General features: G+C 37.9%; 1 protein-coding gene across 1 annotated transcript; it reads right to left on the bottom strand.

The window, feature by feature from the left end:
• Window positions 1-4,963: 4,963 nt before the first annotated feature.
• On the bottom strand, window positions 4,964-5,608 carry LOC148914929 (receptor-like protein EIX1). Its single transcript, XM_089043055.1, has one exon. It carries the CDS (start codon window positions 5,519-5,521, stop codon window positions 4,964-4,966), a length of 558 nt encoding a protein of 185 aa, XP_088899181.1. The 5' UTR covers window positions 5,522-5,608.
• Between the last annotated feature and the right edge of the window lie 14,258 nt (window positions 5,609-19,866).

The raw sequence follows: 19,866 nt of genomic DNA on the forward strand, positions 1-19,866 counted from the left end.
ACATAGGAGCAATGTATAATAAATCCCAATTTTCTTCCAATGGCCCTTCAATTTTGGTTCCAACGCCTTGAACCAATGATACCAATCAAACTTGCCATCCGCCGAGCTTGAGTGGTCGGGCTTCCCGGCGGCGGATGATGCTTTCTTTGATGGGGCCTCTTTTGTTGCGGCGGGATCCGATTTGAGGGGGGTTCCCGTCGGCCAACCTTTAAATGGCTTGGTGCTCTCCCAAACGGATGCCCATGTGAAGTATGAAAAATAAGTTGGGCCACTTCTTGGTTGCGTCACCCACACTTCGGCCACCTCCTCCAGATAGGCAGAGAAAAATGGGCCAAGAATATATTGGGCGGAGTTGGGAAAGGTATTGAGAAAATCGGCAAATACTTGCTTGCCCAAGTCTTTTTCCATGGCCACCTTCATATCTTCAAAAAATTGGCCACTATCACTTGGAATGGATTCCATCCTACAAACATGGTGTAAAATCGAATCAAAGAAAAATATAGTGAAGCAAACAAGATTCAAATCAAGAATACGAAGAACATCATGGCACTATTCACATATTCAAAGTTTCAAGTCTAAACTTTTGAAGGCTATAGATGCATCAAAATCATACCAAAATCAACCAAGAATTAGTGCAACGTACCTAGAAACTTGCAAATTTCAAGTTTAACGTTGATTCGGGTGGATTTGGTGTGTGAAATGATGAATGTGAAGATGAAAAGGATATGGGTTTTGAGAAAACCTTGTAAAAGCATATAGCTATGGTGGAAGTACTTATGTGAAAATGATAGAGACCTCTTGGATATTTGTAATATCTAGGGTTTTTAACGGATAGGAAGTTCAAAAGTCCCTCCAATTTAATTGGTGTCTTCCTAAATTCCTACCCGATTCAAAATTTAATAACGTGCAAGGCAAGCGAAAAAGAAAAATCTCAAATTTCAGAAATTGTAAAGTTTTGGGTTTCAATTTGCTTACTTCTACACCAATTCCGAAGCTAAACAAATCGGGGGGCAATGTTTGGGGGTGGTAGAAACCCACCTAATCCGGGCACGGGATATTGGATGGGCATGAGGAGAATACTGGCTGGCTGAACAGCTCTCAAGATCGCACTGGGTTTTTGTTCGAAAAGGGGCGAGATCGAGGTTGCGGCCAAGGTTTTTCTCTGGGCATGACCCGAAAAAGCTGGGCATACGAGATGAGGCCGACAGCTCGAGTGGAGTTGGAAATAGCGGCCGGGATTGGAGAAATATGCGGCCGGGCGTGATGAATATGCGGCCGGGCGTGATGAATAGGCAGCGATTGGGCACAATTTGGCGCTTGGGCACGATTTGGTGCGACCGGAGAAGAAGAATTGCGGCTGGGCTATAGATGGAAGTGCATATGGATTTTTCTGTTGGGCACGGCCAGATTGGAGGAGTTCGTCGGGCAGGATTGAAGATCAGGCTGTGTTCGCTTGGAATTTAGTGCGGCGAGATTCGTTCTAATTGAGGCCCGAATGTAACTGGGCACAATTTAGTGCGCCGGATAAAATGGGCGAATGAATATGCGGCTGGGCATAAAAGGGATGAATGCGGCCGCCAACTTATTGACCTAATATATATATATATATATATATATATATTAATATTGTATATCACAATGGAGGGCTTCACTTTAATGAGCCCATCCGCATGGACCAGGCATTTCAACCAAGCTGTCTTGATTCATTCACCCATATATGCATATATTGGTATATATATATATATATAATTATTTGTATGCATATACAAATATATGTAAACCAAGGAAACTGTTGGGCACGGCCAGCTTTCAAAATTGAAGCCCTTCCCATCCTATTTTAGGTTGATAAATATATATATAATATACTAATATATGAATGTATACTCGGCAGTGCAAGCTGCCCTGCCATATTTTGGTGCTAACATATATACATATATACATATATATATAATATATATTAATATGTATATATGGAATAATATGAAGTTTAGTATATATTATATGGGTTACAATGCAAGAGAAATCGGATGCCCAAGTTTAAGCCAACGATTATTGCCCAAATTTTCGGAGGATTACGTGCACGTGACGGAGGGCCTCACAAGGAAAGAAATCAAGGGAGTTTTTATAGTAACTCAAAACAAGGAAGAATCAAGCATGTCAGAATATCAATGCAATCCCACGGATTTAGGAGGGTTTCGAAAGGAAAGATTTTGAAGAAGAGTTGACATTTGGCTATTCAATAGCCAGCCCATGGGCTGACGAGTGCCCTATATAAACCTTGCTCCATGAAGACATCAGACACACAACATCAGACAAACAAACCTATCTTTCGTCTCGCACTTTTCTTTTCCTAGACTTAGGATTTTATTTTTCAAGCACCTAGTGTAGTGAGTTCTTCATATTTCTAGTGTAAGTTTATATTTTCCCTGTCATTTAAATTCTTGTTCGATTTATATTTCTTATCACTTCAATTCAAGTTTATTTCGATTCCTTTACATTTAATTGTTATCGCACTTTGATTAAATTTAATTTCAAGTTCATTTCCTTTTCGTTCTTTTCGTTCTTTTCACTTTTATTTCATTCTTGCTTTATCTATCGCTTTGATTTATTTTATCGCATTTCAATTCTTGTCTTTACGTTTATACGCATATTTAGTTTAATTGCATTATTTTTACTTAAACCATAAAAATCACAAAAACATCCGTACGAAACCTAACCATTGCTCGAGAAAGTGAAAGAATCTAGGCAAGAAGAGGTTCCTTGCTTGGCCGATCAATCGTTTGGTCAGAAGTTAGAAGCGCAACACATCTATCTATTCTCATTCCATTTAAGCCCAATTTCGGGGCTTGGTGGTGGCACTCCCCGCATCCAAAAGAAGAAGGACCAAAAGTTCCTTCCGTCGGCCGCCCCGGCCGAAAAGGGGGAAACAAAGTTGAATTGATATTTACCTGTAGCTGCACATGAGTTGGGCATGTGATTCATTAACCCAGATGCAGGGACTCAAAATGAACTGTGGATACTAACTATGAAATCTTGCATGTTGGGCTCAACTATGCAGCCACAACAATGAGAAATGGTACAAAGTTTACAATTAATTTCTTTAAGGCATTTAAGATAGGGCCGCCCATGCAGCTATAGATGGAGAGATAGAACAGAGGGAGAGGGGGAGAGAGAGAGAGAACTGAGGGAGAAGATGGCAGATGAGGAGACAAAGGGGAGGGCAGGCGACAGGTTTTTAAATATTTAAATTCAAGTTTTAATTTCCTTTTTCTTTTTTCTTAAAAATTTAAATAATTTTTAAATTTAAAGTTGTCAAAGTTTAGAAATAATTAAAATTTTGTTTTGTTTTGAGTTGTTTTATCGTGTTGAATTTTTTTTTTAAATCACAAATGGTCCCTGAGGTTTGCGAAATTATCCCACATATATGCCACATCAGCATTTGAACAGAAAATTTGACGAAAAGTGACAGCATGAACCATTTTAATGTGTGGATGATAACCTTATGGACCATTAGTGTCACGAAAGAACATTAAGGACGAAAACGAGGTAAGATAACTGTACACAGGAAAATGTCATTGACTAACAAGGTAAGGTAACTGTACGCTTGGCATTTAAGAGGAGGGGAGGAAGACAGAGAGTGTGGCGGGAGAAAACGAGGCAGAGGAGGGCGTGTGGTGAGCGCTTGCCTATTTGGTGCGCACTAGCATATAATCTTCTCGGCCCAGTCCATTGTTGCAGGGGCTAGGGTTTAGCCGCCCGTGCTATAAAAGGGGTATCTTAGCTAACAGCGTTGCAGACTCTCACAGACGCTAAGGAGGTTTGTGGATGTTTGAACAGCCTGGCTATCTCTCCGCGTTTTGCTGTGCTTTGTTTTCTTCTCCTCATCAGATACATGACTTCACCTTCACCATTACCAAACAAAAACACAAACACACACACACAAAATCAAAGAGAGAGATAAGAGAGTTGGAAGAGAAGGACCTATCATGTTTCGAAGATAGGAAAGTAGACCATGAAAATGATGGCCATTCAATTTTAATATGCATATAAATGTAGAGCATGGACCAAAACATCTATATACCATTACAAAAATATTTACATTTTCTTTTAGAGCCCATAACCTTTATTTATTTATTCTTAAAAGACGACCAGAGAAAAATTTGTCCTGCGTTTACACCCCGAAGTCTAAAACATTAAGGCATACAGATCGTCCATAAAGCTCGCTCTTTGGGGAGACTTGTCCCGCAGTCAGTCACGACTTTGCATGGGCCAAGAAGCTTTCTTTACGTCCATGGCACGCAGTAAAGAGCGGACTGCGAACAGTGCTGCTGCGATGCTACTAACTCCTACCTCTATAAATCCAAAAGCTCTCACCCCCATCATAAGCAATCACAACAAAAGTAAAGCGGAAAAACAAAAAAAACAAAAAATGATAGGCACATTTTTGCTGCTTCCTTTGTTCCTTATTCTCTATTTGGCTATCTGCTGTGCGGCTTAGAGATCGAGGTTGTTGGTTTTTGTTTGGGTGTGATTGTGAGGAACCTCGCAACAAGTATAACTGGGGTATGTCCTAGAGCAGCCTGTGCAAACATCCATTATCAACAAATTAGGATGTTTACAAAGTGTTTAGCAACCTCACAAGCCAAAGCACCAAATACACCCAATAACACTCATCGCACAAAGAACAATATAGGAGGAAATTATGAACCTTAAATATTTTATTGTGTTGTTTTTACATTTATTTTCTGTTATGATCCTTGGTTTAGCAGCACTTGGTCCAGTAGAAATTTATCAATTTTGAAATGTATTTAAGCAATCATTCCTTAAGGCTTGGTGCTTGTAGCACAACACATGCAAGTATAAATGCATATTACAACCAACTTACAAATTTGTAAAGGACAATACTAAACATTGCTTTATTTGCTTACATACATATATGCCTTCACAATGGCAGTTCTGTGCTCTATGATCTTTTCCGCAAATAAGTACCAATGGCAGAGACAAAATCAAGGACAGCATCTTTCACTTTGTCAAGGAAGTGAAAATAGGCATGTCTCCAAGACCTCTTCATGGCCAAAGTCCCAAAAACTCCCCAGAACCCAACACAGAAACCTATCACCATGCTGATGACGAACTGCAGCTTTTCAAGTTTGTTGTCATCATCCTCTCCTCCATCTCCACTTGGAACTTGAGGTGCTTCTTCATTGTCTTGGCAACCAGTTGGTAATGGACACCCACTAAGATTGGTATTGCCCTCATAAATTGACGGGTCAACAAAGGTCTGAAACTGGTTACCCGTTGGAATTTTCCCAGACAAGTTATTGTATGACAGGTTCAGATGATTCAAAAATGTTAAAGAAACCATGCTTTGTGGAATTGAACCTGAAAGTTTGTTCAGTGATAGATCAAGAGTTTCTATCCACCCCAAGTTTCCGATATTTGCTGGGATATTTCCGGTCAAATGATTCATGGACAAATTTAAGGTGCCCAACTTTTTTAGGCTTGTTATCCCCACAGGCATCTCTCCTGACAAGTTATTGTTTGAGAGATCAACGCTATTAACAAGGTAAAGGATGGAGTCATATACAAGCACTCTTCCTTTTGACACCACCTCCAATGTTCCTTGGTAACCGTAGGCTTCTGTATCTTCGTATGTGTAATCAGATTTCAAGCCTCTCAAATTACCAATGCAGTGGGGAATATTTCCGGAAAGATTGTTGTGTGAGAGGTCCAATATATGGAGAGTAGGAAGGCCACATAATTTTAAAGGGATGCTTCCAGTAAATGAGTTGGACCTAAAGCTTAGAATCTGTAAAAAGGGCATGCTTTCTCCAATGGAAGCCAGAATCGGTCCAGAAAACTTGTTATCACCAAGATCAAGAATAGTCAGGAAAGTGCAGTTTGTAAAGGAAGGGACTTCACCTGAAAAGTTGTTGCTAGGGAGGATCAAAAACAAGAGGAAAGTAAGAGAGCCTAAGGATCTTGGGATTGTACCAGAGAGACTGTTGTCTGACATGTCTACAATAAACAATAATGGTACATTGTTCCAAAAATGAGGAATCTCACCAGACAAGTGGTTATTTGAGATAAACATGAACTCTAATTGGCTTAAATTACCAAAGGACAGGGGAATGCTTCCACTCAAAGAGTTCCTAGAAATGTCTAGATATGTCAAATTGGGCATCACTTGACCAATGTTATGAGGAATTGGCCCTGAAAATAGATTATCTCTAAGATATAGCCAAGTAATGTTTGAGGAAAAGAGTGGGAGTGGGCCTTCAAATCGGTTTGAAGTCAAATCAACCGTGGAAGAATAGCTGAATCTTAATGAATTGGGCACCCTGCCACTTAGTTGATTATAAGCGACATCTAGAAGATCTAATTGCAAATCCAACTGCCAAAACCAATCTGGTATGGTGTCTGAAATCCTAACATTACGGAGTACCACCTTGGTCAATTCAGTCTGATTTCTAAGCCATGTAGGAAATTTGGGACCCAGTTGGCATGATCTAATGTACAAGAATCTTAATTTGAAAGGAGGTATCCAATCAGAACTTATGTTGAAAACCAAGGAAATGTTTGGGGAATTATTTCCAATTGATACTTTTCTCAGGCCCAAGCTCGCAAATGAGCTTAATGGGACCTTCCCATGTGTTGCCATAGATATCAAGTGAAACCAGCGATGAGAGCCCCCAAAGACTTTCTGGGATGATCCCACTCATTCGATTCCATCCAAGATAAAACTCCTCCAAAGATGTCAAGTTTCCAATCGATTTTGGGATTGAACCCTGAAATGAGTTATCCGACAAGTGGAGGTATCTCAAGCTTTTAAGATATCCCAAAGAATCAGCAGTTTTCCTGTCAGATTGTTAACTGTCAAATCCAACATCTCTAGTTCGGTGATATTGAACAACCAAGGAGGTATTGTGGAGTTGAAATCGTTGTTGGAGAGATCAAGAACGAAAAGGGATGTGAAATTGATAGAAGGAAGAGTGAGAGGAAGGATGGAAAGTCTACAAAAGGGCAAATGCAATTCAACAAGTGAAGGAAGCATATTAACAGTGGGAAGCCAATAGGATGTAGCTATGGCAAGGTTCACTCCTTCCAAGTTAAGGTACTTTAAGGAAAAAAGCATTGCAAGCCACTGAAGGTCAGTCTCAAGTGGGTCATTACTAATATCAAGATAAAGCAACCTTGAGAGGTTTCCAAGATTGTGGGGAATTATTCCACCAAAAGATGCACCCGAGAGATTGAGGTATTTCAGTTTCTCTAGTGATCCAATGAAACTTGGAAGTTGGCCACCTCCAAAGTCATTCATGCTCAAATCCAAGTAAACCAAATCTTTCAAAACAAGCAAAGAAGGGTTGATCTCACCACCAAATGCAAACGCATGCTCTGCTGCTCCGTAACCATCCAAGCCATTTGAATAGCGATTGCGAAGATCGAGCCTGTTGATGTGTCTAGTTATGTTGTTGCAGCCTACACCACTCCATTTGCAGCAATCTTCTCCCACCCAAGACGAAAGCCGGTTGGAAGGATCTGTGAGGCCTTGTTTGAGCTTGAGAAGGGCTTTCCTCTCTATATCTATGCATCCCACATTATGATCAGCACTACATAACCCAAGTTGAATGGTTTTAGGGGATAACATTCCTGACAGTGTAATTAGTAAGACAAGTTGGATGGAAGCACTGCTGTGACCCATGATTCTTATGCAATGAGATGATACAGAGATGCCCTATATATAGGAGTATATGGGAATTCAGATGGTTGTTCGAAATTATGTGCCGTAGAGACACACTAACAAGAACGAAAATTTTCCATAATCAGGTCCCTACCTATAGAAATTGTGCGAACTTTAAATGAATTTTTCCAAGTTTGATAAAGAAAATAAAGAGTTCTAAAGTCAATGATACGTGACGATCATGCATGCAAAGACTTCCAAGTCAATTTGAGTAAGTTGTGGGGTAAATAGTTCAACCCCACATCAGCACTTCAGCCAGATAATGACTTTGAAGTTGGAAGTAGCAATTTCATTAACTACCAGACGTGGTCAAATAATATCACAATCTACCACATGCACTAATCTCTACCACTCTTCTCTCTCTCTCTCTCTCTCTCTCTCTCTCTCTCTCTCCAACAACCCACCACCCTATCAACCTCCACTTCCAGCCATTTTCCCCAAACCAATACATGGACAACCTAGACGAGTCCATGGACACTACTACAAAAAAGGAAAACCACGACGGGAATTCACCGTCGTGTATTCTGTTTTCAAATCGTCGTGGAATCCACCGACATCTTTTCCATAACAAAACCACGACGGTGAATAACCGTCGTTGTTAAAACAAAAAACGTCATCGAAAATAAAAACAGACGCGTCTTTGTGCTGCAAAGACATAAAAACAATCGAGGATGAGAATAGGACGACCAACTCCAACAAAAACACGTCGTTAAAAAGGAAACGGATGACAAATATAAATACGGCGTCTTTACAATCATAATAGACGGACGTTATTGACACCTACTACGTCACAACATTTCCCACAACCGTCGTAAAATAAATTTTCCACTACAATTTTTATGAATTATGACGTGGAAATAGATGTCAGGTTCATTAATTACGACGTATGTATTTACTTAGACGACGTTGAAATGAATAAACAACGTCGGTTGCAAATAAATGAGAGCCGATATTACAGAATTTATACGTCATATTTTGAAAATAAACGACGTGGAAAATGATGGGGTCATTAATTACGACAAGATTTATAAGGACGACGTTGTCGATCTATATACAACGTCGGTACCATGAAAAAGACCGTCGTGTTTAATAATTTAGACGTCTTCATTAAAAAAATTAACGTCGTCTAATTCATCTTAACGTCGACGATTTAATTTAATGGACTTCAAATACCGCCGTGAATTCATCCTTTTCCACTTCGTTTATTAAAGAACTTACGACATGGTAAATTCATGACGACGTCGTCTTTTGTAACGTTCAGGTTAAAATTCTCATCTTTTAGACGTCGGTATTATGGGATTGGAGTCGTGTTATTTTGAATTACATGGCGGTTCTTTATGCTTGTCCGACGTGTTATCCTGGATTACTGTTTCACAATAGCGTCGTGGTTCTTCATTGTTACTTTGCTTTAAGACGTCGGTAAATATATTGCGGTCGTTGAATGCTCCAAAACGTCGTTATTTATTAGAACAGACGTCGTGCTTTATTACATTTTATCAAAACCGCTGTTTTGTAATCTGGAACCATAATTTTGTTCGATTGTTTTGTGGCCAAAACCTGTATAATGAAAGTGAAGAAATCACATTACAATATATTACAAAATTAATGTCATACACTGCCAATTAAAAGCATCATTCAACCCATATATCTTCACACCCATCTCGAATATTTTGACTCCCTAACTCAACCACCACTTCATCAAATGTGTCAACATTTGGCATCCCCCTAGTAAATGGCTCACACTCAATTCTCACATCACCTAAGACATCATCACCAATAACATCATTATATTCTCTATTAGGCATTGATAACACTACCGACCAACCACGATGCATCGGGTCGTCAACAAAAATACTTGTTTGACTTGAGAAGCCAAAACAAATTGGTCATTCCTATGTCCAATTTTACTCAAATCTACAAGGGTAAATCCAAGTAAGTCGCCCACTACAAGACCAGAAGTATTATCAATCCAATCACACCTAAAGACTGGGATTGTAAACTTTTGTAGTCAAGGTCCCAAATTTCTTGAATGACACCATAGAAACCCATATTTGAGAGAATTGGGTTTTATCCTTGGCACTAGCAACTTGCATAGTATGTGCAAGTAAATAAACTCCACTATTTTGAGTTGTCCGCACATCATCTTGTGCCTTGATGTTGAATTTAATACCTTTAATGAGATAGCTCCTATATAATGGCACTTGCCATGTTTGGACCATTGCTAGCCACCTTAAATTTTCTGATACGCTATGATTGTCTTCCTCATTAAGTTCACTTTGAACCTGCAAATTAATCATATAACTTCATTCAATCTAACATAGAAAGAAGAAAATTAAAAGTCCAATATATTATTCAATAACATATACCTTGAAGCGTAGCCATTGAATGAAAGTGCTATTGTGCTTATCCTAGACCACTTTGTTCTCTTTCTAAATTTTGGATAAGTGGTCTGGATGTGAATCATATGTTGCCTACATGACACACAAAATTCAAGTATTACGGTCCCAAACATATAAGATAAACATAAGAAATAATTTAAAATGGAAACTTAAAGAATAAAACTCATACGTATCGATATAAGGTAGGACTTCCTCCGTATTCTCCAAGACATATAGATGTGCTTGGTTCAACAGTCCCGATCAACTACGCTCCTTTGTGCAACCTGATAATGGCTTTGAAACTCCCATCTTTGGCTTGAAGGCACTCCAACTGTACATTTAACATCGGATAAATGCTCGGTACAAAACTCTACACTTCTTGACTATATACCAGCTCAAGAATGCATCCTTCGGGACGAGCCAATACGATCTAGAACATACCCCTTTAGCACTTTCATATATCTTTCAAACGGATACATCCATCTAAAATATACTGGCCCACACAGACGAACTTCTCTGACAAGATGTACTACTAGATGAACCATGATATCAAAGAATGAAGGGAAAGTACTTCAAGCAAACACAAAGTAACTACTACATCTTCTTCCAACTTATCTAGCTTGGAAACATCAGCAGATCTTTGCACATATAGCATTGAAGAAGAAGCACAAACGAGTTATTGCATACCTTGAGCTTCTCCAAAATGTAACGCAATTGCCACGAGGGCAATTGTTGCATTAAGGTATGACAATCATGTGATTTAAGGCCAAGAAGTCTTGAATCTTGTAAAGATACAAGATTTTTATATTTGAAGAATAACCTTGAGGACCTTCATACCATAGAAAGAATTGCAAACCTCTCTCTTCTCTCTCTTGACAAATTCCAAGGCCCGGAGGCAAACGAGTACGTCTTTCTCCATACTGGTTGCAAATCGGTTTGACCCCATGTTCAATAAATCTAATCGAGCAATCTCATCTTTATTTTTTCCAGGATCTCCAAAGAATGTACCAATGATACTATCGCAAACATTCTTCTCAATGTGCATAACATCTAGGACATGCCTCACAGAAGGTATTTCCAATACTCGAGATCAAAGAATATTGATTTCTTCTTCCAACAAACTCACACCATCTTCAACCATATGCAGACTTCTTCTCCGGTTAATGGCTCGGAGGCGTGCCATATTCTGTTTCCCATTAAAAGGCACACGTTGCCTCCTATATGGATGATTGATCGTAACCATTTTCTATGCCCAATGTAACAAATTTTGTGGCCATTTTTCAACTTTGTGACTAGGTGTATCATCGCGCATATTGGACAAGCTTTATATCCTTTAACAACACAACCAGGATAAGTTTCCAAAGCGGAAATCATTAATTGTCCACATTAATGCAGCTCGAGTGTAAAGTATTCTCCATTATGTGCATCATACACTCCTCCAATCCCATCCCACAAAGATTTGAAATCATCAATCAAAGGCTCCAAGTAGGACGTCTATATCATTTCCGGGCTGTTTAGGACCGAAATCAATAAGGTCAACATCATGAACTTTCGTTTCATGCACACCATGGAGGGAGATTATATGTAACTAAGATAACTGGCCGGCAACTATATCTGCTACTTAGAGAACTGTGGGGATTGAATCCATCGGATGACAGAGCCAATCTCAAGTTTCTCGGCTCATTACCAAACTCGGGCCATTTATCATCAAAGAAGTTTCCAAGACGGGGAATCCGCTGGATGAGACATATAACCGTCAATTGATTTTCTAGCAGCATGCCAAGTCAAACTCTTAGCAGTCTCATGTGATCGAAACATCCTTTTAAACCTTGAAATTGGAGGAAAATACCACACCACCTTTTGGCACACCCTCTTTCAAGATTGAATCTTTGCCTTCCTTCCACCTTGAGATACCACAATTAGGACAATGAGTTAAATCCTCATACTCCTTCCTATACAAGATGCAATCATTGGGGCATCGTTCATTTCTCATAACTCAGCCCCAATGCACACAAAGTCTTTTTGCCTCATACATAGAGGCGGTGTTGTATTTCATACTGGAAGCAAATCGCCTTGAAGTATCAATAATTACGTAAACAGCCATCACTCATCCCATATTTTGCCTTCAAATTATACAACTTCACTATACCGATAACCGTGTACTTTCTACAACCAGGGTACAATGGTTGATCTCCATCCCAATCACATTGGCAAACTCATAAGGATCAGATCCAAAATCACCAAAATCATTATCATCCATCTCTATTTCTTCAGACACAAAACTGTACCTACTATGGTCATCATCTTCTTCAACATTTCTACTATCATTAGTAGCTACTCCTAGGTTCTCAGTGAAATGTCCAATTCTTATAGCTTTGGTCAACTCCATTAAAGTATAAGTGATCCCTTATAATTCCAACCCCAAACAATTTCAAATTAACACATTTAACACATGGACAAGCGGATATGTGTGGTAGTTAGAAGATTTTCTCTGAAAAGTTCAAAAATGCTTCACCCCTAACTCATATGCCTTGATCTTCTATCCAAAGTGCATCCATGACTTATCCATCTCCGACACTATACCCTATTATATATAATAAAGTGAAAAGGAAAGCAATGACCATCACTATAGCAGCTATATAAAGTCTAATAGCAAGTAATATACAACATAGACGACGGTTTTAAACAAAAGCAGACGTATTTGACATTATAGCAGACGGTTTTCGTCGTCTAATTATAACTCTGACGGTAGTTACATAACTTTACCGTCGTGTATAAAGTAATAAACGACGGTTTAAAGTAAAAAGTCGTATGTCAATGAAAACGCGTCGATATCCAGTTTATTTTCAAGATCAAAAACCCTATTGAGAACACAACATAAACATGAAACCAAGCAAGAAACTAACATATCGTGAAACCAACATATACTAAGCATGAAAACAATAAATCCATTCCTAATTCAACGCATAACAGAGAGTGATTAAAAGATCCGACAAAATGAAATCCATTCCCAATTCAATATAACATAGCAGTGATCAAGAAAACATTAAGCGGAAAATCCATGAACCCTTTAACAACATTATTAACAGATCACAAAACATATACCTAAAACCCTTTAACAAAACAACGTAATATATCATTCAATGAATTTACAAGGGGAAGAGAGGTTTGTACTTACAGGTTGGCAGAGCTCACAGATTATGACCAAATTGGATTTGACACAGCCTGGCCCAACTTTGAATTAGAGATGAAGTGAGAGAGCGAAATGTTATGTTGCGCGAAATCTGACAATTTTAGGGTTCAGGGTTAGAAGTATAAAAATAAGAGCCAAATCTGAAAATTTTAGGTCCCGCGAATATTTTAAGCGCGCTTTTTAAAACATCGACCGAAAAAACACGCGTCGTTAAAATTTAACATTAAACATGATGCTAATTACATTAAGGACGTCGTGGTAAAACTATGTACCACGCAAAATCAAAAAAGGCGTTAAAACTATGAAAAACCACGGCGGGGTTAATTAACTACCGACGTTGTAAACAATAATAAACGACTCACGTGTAAACAAAACGTCGTTTAAAAGAGAAACGACGTCGGATTTTCACCATACGACGTAAACTCCATATTCCACGACTCAATCACCGTCGTTAAAAGTAATACCCTAAACTTTAAAACCCTAAATTATATATTTGTAAAATTTAATTTTATAAAATTGTTTATGGTTTTACATCCTAAGAAATAACAAACATAAACCCTAAACCCCAAAAATTATACTTTAACCATAAACCTAATAAATAACAACCTAATCCCCAAACCTAGACCTAAACCATCAAACTATGTAAGTGATGCTATGACTCATCAAAACAATTTTATTTAGGTTGGACATTTTAATCTTTTATTACACAAACTGCATTTTTTTGGGTTTTAGGGGGAAGAAAATATATCAATGACTTCATAGGAGTTGAAGTTGAATTTTTTGAATTTATTTTAAATTTATTTTTAAAATTTTGAATTAAAAATAATAAAATATTCTTATATCAACAACAAACCACGACGTTGTAAATAATAATAAACGACTCACATGTAAAAAGGACGTCGTTGAAAAGAGAAACCATGGCGGATGTTTCACCATCAGACGTAAAATACATATTCAACGACCTAATCACCGTCGTTATAAGGTATTAACCTAAACCCTAATAAACGACTTACTTGTTCAAAGCCGTCGTTTAAAAGCGAAACCATGGCGAAATTGTCATCAAAACGACGTCTTATGTACGCCCCATCACGTCTAAATATCATTTTACGTCGGTTTTTACATAATTATGTCGTTGGAAAGTTATTACACGTCGGTTACGCAATTTGTTTTTTCTTTTATATTATGAAAACCTCAACAAATTTTCAGGGAAAAAAAGGATGTATATTATAAACAAAATTTGGACATTATATATTATAGAAAAAATTATATATTATATAAAAATATCAAGTGTTCCAACAATCATCTAATCCATATGAAGGCAAACAAACTCTGCCCATTCTTGATCTTTTCCCTTGGCAAACTGCAATCCATAAACAATGATTATTAAGCTTTACAAAATAAAAAGAAATTCAGATACAGAGCGGCGTTTTTTCATAACCGGCGTAGTATATCGATTCAACGACGGTAATTTTAAATGACCGTCGTTGATAATACAAAAAACCACAAAAAATGTTTCTGAAAATTTTATTCTTACCTTCTTCTCAAACTCCAAGGAAGGATCCATGATGATGTCCCTCATGAAGCGCATCACATAATACCCGCATTCGACACTTTCGGGTTGCTTTGGTGTGCCCTGGCGAGTTTTCATTGGTGCTTTACGGCCTGATGTACGCCTATGTAGAATTATAAATTTTAAAAAGCTTTATTCACGATGTTTTTGCCCTCCTCATCAACCACACGATTTCGAGCAGAGGATCCAGAAAATAGACGGTTTCCCTCTTTGCCCTCACAATCATAAGACCCAATGACGGTTTGCACAAAAATAAAATAAAAACGACGGTTAATATAAAAACCGACGTATTATATAGTTTCACACGACGTAATAACTTAATCATCGACGTCATTATAAATTTATCACGACGATAATTAACTACCTGGCGTGGTTAGTTGTTTCAAACGACTAAATAAATAAATAATGGCAAGACGTGGTTAGATGTTTCAAACGACACAGAATTAGTTAAACAGTTTTATAAGTGGTCAATTAGTGAAAATCATACAAACAAAATCCTTTTAAGGAGACTAACCTGGATTGTGAAGGCATCATGAAAGTCTGTTCACCATCTGTTTTTGAAGTCATTGGCTACAATTCGTGATACATCGATTAGTGACCCGTTGGCACTAGCTTGAAGCGAGTCGATAAAGCCAACCATCGCTTTGCACATATTTGCTTCTCTCAAAACATCATATAAGCACCTAAATATATAAAACAAGCGACGGTTATTTATACACAAGCGGCGTATTATACAATTTCACGGCGAAATGAAATAAAGCGAGCGTGATAACTAATTTATCACGACGGTAGAAAAAACGGCGTGGTTAGTGGTTTAAAGCAGCGTAATAATTAAACAACCGGCGTCTTATGATATAATGTTTGATATTTGATTAGGACAAACCTCATATATCTGCAACCACAGTAGCCCCAATTTCTTCCATGCACATAAGCATGTAATATCTTCATGCAAGGCGAAGGTACTTCGATCTGCACCAAACACCTCCTTCTCAATGTTGAAGGTCATGATCTTCTCCTCGAGGCTTTAGTGTCGTTTCCACATAGCGACAAAGGGACATGAAGGAAGATGGCACCTCCACATTCGAATAATCAACTACTTCAGATTACCCTGTTTAAAGAAATAAAGCAAAATAAAATAGACGTGGTAATTCATTAAAACAGACGGTTTAAATTAAACAACGTCGTCTTATTATAATTTAAACGACGATAATTAAATACCGTCGTTTTATATAACTATCGACGTCGTAGAAAATAAATTCCGACGTCTAATGTGAAAACAAACGACGGTTTAAAGAAAAATATCGACGTCTGAAATGTGAAAAACAAATTAAAAAGGCAAAGTTATGAGAATATACCTCCTCGTCATGCTTTTCTTCTTCTTGTTTTTCTTCTTTCTTCTCTTCATCATTTGTTTCTTCCTTTTGTCCTTCATCTTTTTCTCTTTTTTCTTCCTTCTTCCCTTCATCTTTGTTTTCTCCTTTCTTCTCTTCATCTTGATTATCTAAAGCCCAATTTCTGTTTTAAATAATAAAGAAATATATATATATAAGATGATTTATGAGAGTAAAAATTAAACCAAAACGTCGTGGTAAGGCATAACCTAAGACGGTATGTAAGAATTATGGACGTCTTAAAATTATTAAACGATGGTAAATAATAAACGTCGTGGTAATTGTATATTACGTCGTTAAGGACTAAAACCGTCGTCTAAAAACCACAAAGTACGACGTCTAGTGGCGTGTAAAACAAGTAAACTAAATACGACGTGATATTTAAATAAACACGACGGGTTATTTATAAAATCGTCGTGGTATGGTTTTAAAACGACGGGTTTATTCATAATAACGACGTTTAATGTAAAAAAACAGAGAATTCAAAGTTCAGTTATGTTACCGTTTCTTCCTGCTGCTCCCCATTTTTGGCAGTATCATCCTCTAAATGTTGGGATCTCCCTTCAGCCCCACAGCTTGCTTTATCGACATTGGATTTATGGGACTTTCTTGTAGACCTTGGTTTTGAGAGGGGCTAGTTTTCGGTTTAAGCATGCTTGGATCAAAATTGGGGATGAGGTGGGAAAGCTGACTTAGTAAATGTTCCCTCTCAGCCTCTACTAATTGTTTGGTTCTAGCTTCCATCTTCTTAGTCTCCTCTTGAAGGACAAGTCTTACATTTTCCTTCAATTGATCAGCAAACTTTACCCTCTGTGGTCTAGGTAAATTGAAGAATTGCCTAGGGGAAATCCCAGCACCTACCCCTCTTACTCTCCCTGGATGCTCGGGACCCAAAGCCAAGGTCAAGACATCATTACTTGCCATTACACTCGGTGCCTTCAGACCACTTGTTTTGCAATTCATCCTAAAACAAAGACATACAAAAGGTCAGCACAAGAAAAACACGACGGTTATTTATAAACAAGCGGCGCACTATATAATTTCACACGACGCACCAAAATAGAACTCGGCGTTATAATATATTTATAACGGCGTTAATTAAACCGACGTGGTTAGATGTTTAAAACGACGCAATAAATAAACCACCGACGTCTTTTTCTGTAATTACTGAAAGCGAGTTGTGATTCGATTTAGATCTTTCACGACGTTTTTGAAAACATTTCGACGTAGTAATAACATTAAAACGACGAAAAAATTAACCACCGACGTCTTATCTATACTTACAGAACGAGTTGTGATTCCAGTTTTAGATCTTTCACGACGTTTTTTAAAATATTTCGACGTAGTAAAATCATTGACACGACGAAAAAATATAACATTAGACGTAATAAGAATTATATATACACAGTTTAATAAAATTTTAAAACAGAGTGTGTAGGCTTACAATTAATTTTGCTTTCTCTGCCACCTTTGGATCCGGATGTTACCATGTTTGTCCTGTCTAGCTTTCTTCCATAAGGTAGATCGATCAATTTCTACTCCAGGCATGGTTTCCTCCAATTGATCCTCCAAACCAGCATATCCTTTTCGAGACAATCGATGATTGTACTCAAGTTTCTCCCTAATCTGTGAATGTTGAGAATGCACAGACTCAAATTCTTTGGATAACCTTGAAGCTACAAAGGCATCCCATTCTGCTTTCTCTATGAATTTATATACTTCAGGGGGTTGGCTTAATTTCTCCTCTCCTTGATGTATGGAAGGATATAATGCCTCGGTGTAGACTTGAAATCCTTCCATTTCTTGGCAGCAGAAGATAACACCGAGGTCTTGCCCCCTTGACCTACCACAAAAGCCATGTCAACGGCTTCCCAAATCTGCTCCTTTATATCATTGGGGATTTCAGCCCATTTCTTGTCCACAAGTGGGACTCTGGAGCGTGCCAACACACCAATGTAGGATCAGCATCTCGTATGTGCAGGGCCACATCCTTTCCCCCTTTTATTGTACTCAACAACTGGCTTGATTTTCTGCAATTTTCTCTTCACAACACGAGGCATTGTGCTCATACCTCGACCTGACTTTGAATCCTCAGAAATTGTTGTCGGGCTGCTTGGTTCTGTCTCAGCAGATGAAACAAACTTCATCTTCTTCAAGGGCTTGTCTTGAGGAGTTACCATTCCAAGCTCCTTACCTCCATTTTTTTTGGAGCCAGAGTACTTACTTTGGTCTTGAGAAACCATGGTTACTGAGAATAAACAAACCTGCAAGTGAAAATATTTGGGAAAAAATTAGAACACAAACGATTTATTTATAAACTACGACGTATGATAAGATTTTACGGCGTAATAACATAACATCGACGTAATAAATGTTTAAAGAAGAAACAATACAAATGTTTAAACAACGACGAAACAATATTAAATAAGGCGTAATAAGAACTTATTACAGCGATATTCGACGTCGTGATATTCATAGTAACGACGTAAATATTAATATACCGTCGTGTTATGGATATTCACACGCGTGAATAATAAGCTACCGTCGATTTATAAGAAACCAAAAACATTTTTCTTTCTGTGAATGTTTGATTGCGAGTTTAATTTCTCTGAAACATGGTTTTTGTTTTCCTAATTTGATAAAATACAAAGAAAAAAAGCTTTGGCATCTTTTTATAGACGCACGGTATCTTAAAACAACGTCATGGTATGAACATTCTGCAGCGTCAATAATAAGATACCGTCGTCTATATAAGATACCAAACCCTACTTTCTTTCTCTCTGTATTTTATCAAATTAGGAAAAACGAAAACCATGGTTCAGAGAAATCAAACCTGCAACTAAACAAGCAAATAAAATTTGACCGTCATTTAAAAACAACTTAGATCAATTTTAAGGCACGCTAGGGCGTACGAACCGTCGTGGTCTACATATTTAACCACGCAAATACAAAGCTACCGTCGTCTTATTTAGTTGAATTAGTTGTGTTCAAATTTGAAACTTTCCCTCTCTTTCTGTGTATTTTATCAAACTTGAAAGAGTAAAAATGATTTTCATGAAAAAAGGTAAAAGATTTTCAAAACAAAAGCAGTATGAGCATGCAAAATAGCAACAAAAATAGTGAGAAATGAAAGCTTACCTTTTGCGTGCAATGAAAGCTTTATCTCGGATTTTGGTGTTTAAGTTCGAGGCGGCGCGAAGACAAGAGGAAGCGATGAGATACTCGACAATGCTCGACAAGGAAAAAAGCGAAAAGTTTTCTCGGAGATTGAAATTTTTCTCGGGTTTGGAAGCAATGCATGTGTAAGTCGGGTAGACGAAAGTTGTATATGTATACAAACCGTTTCATAGTAATAAGGCGGCGGTTTACATATAACGACGGCGTATTAATAGACAAACTACGACGTTAATTTGAACTTATGACGTGGTACATAATTCGACAGTAGTGTTGTAGGTACCGCCGTAGTAAACTCCTAAATAAAAGTCGATAACTCAATATCTCGCGTCATGGTAGAAATATTTATCACGACGGTTGTTTTAAATTTACGACGTTTTTTTTTTATAATATATGTCGTTTTATTGTAATATACCGAC

The sequence above is a fragment of the Prunus mume genome, linkage group LG8 (genome assembly GCF_029339155.1).
Source record: "Prunus mume cultivar Tortuosa linkage group LG8, ASM2933915v1, whole genome shotgun sequence".
Classification (NCBI taxonomy): Eukaryota; Viridiplantae; Streptophyta; class Magnoliopsida; order Rosales; family Rosaceae; genus Prunus; species Prunus mume.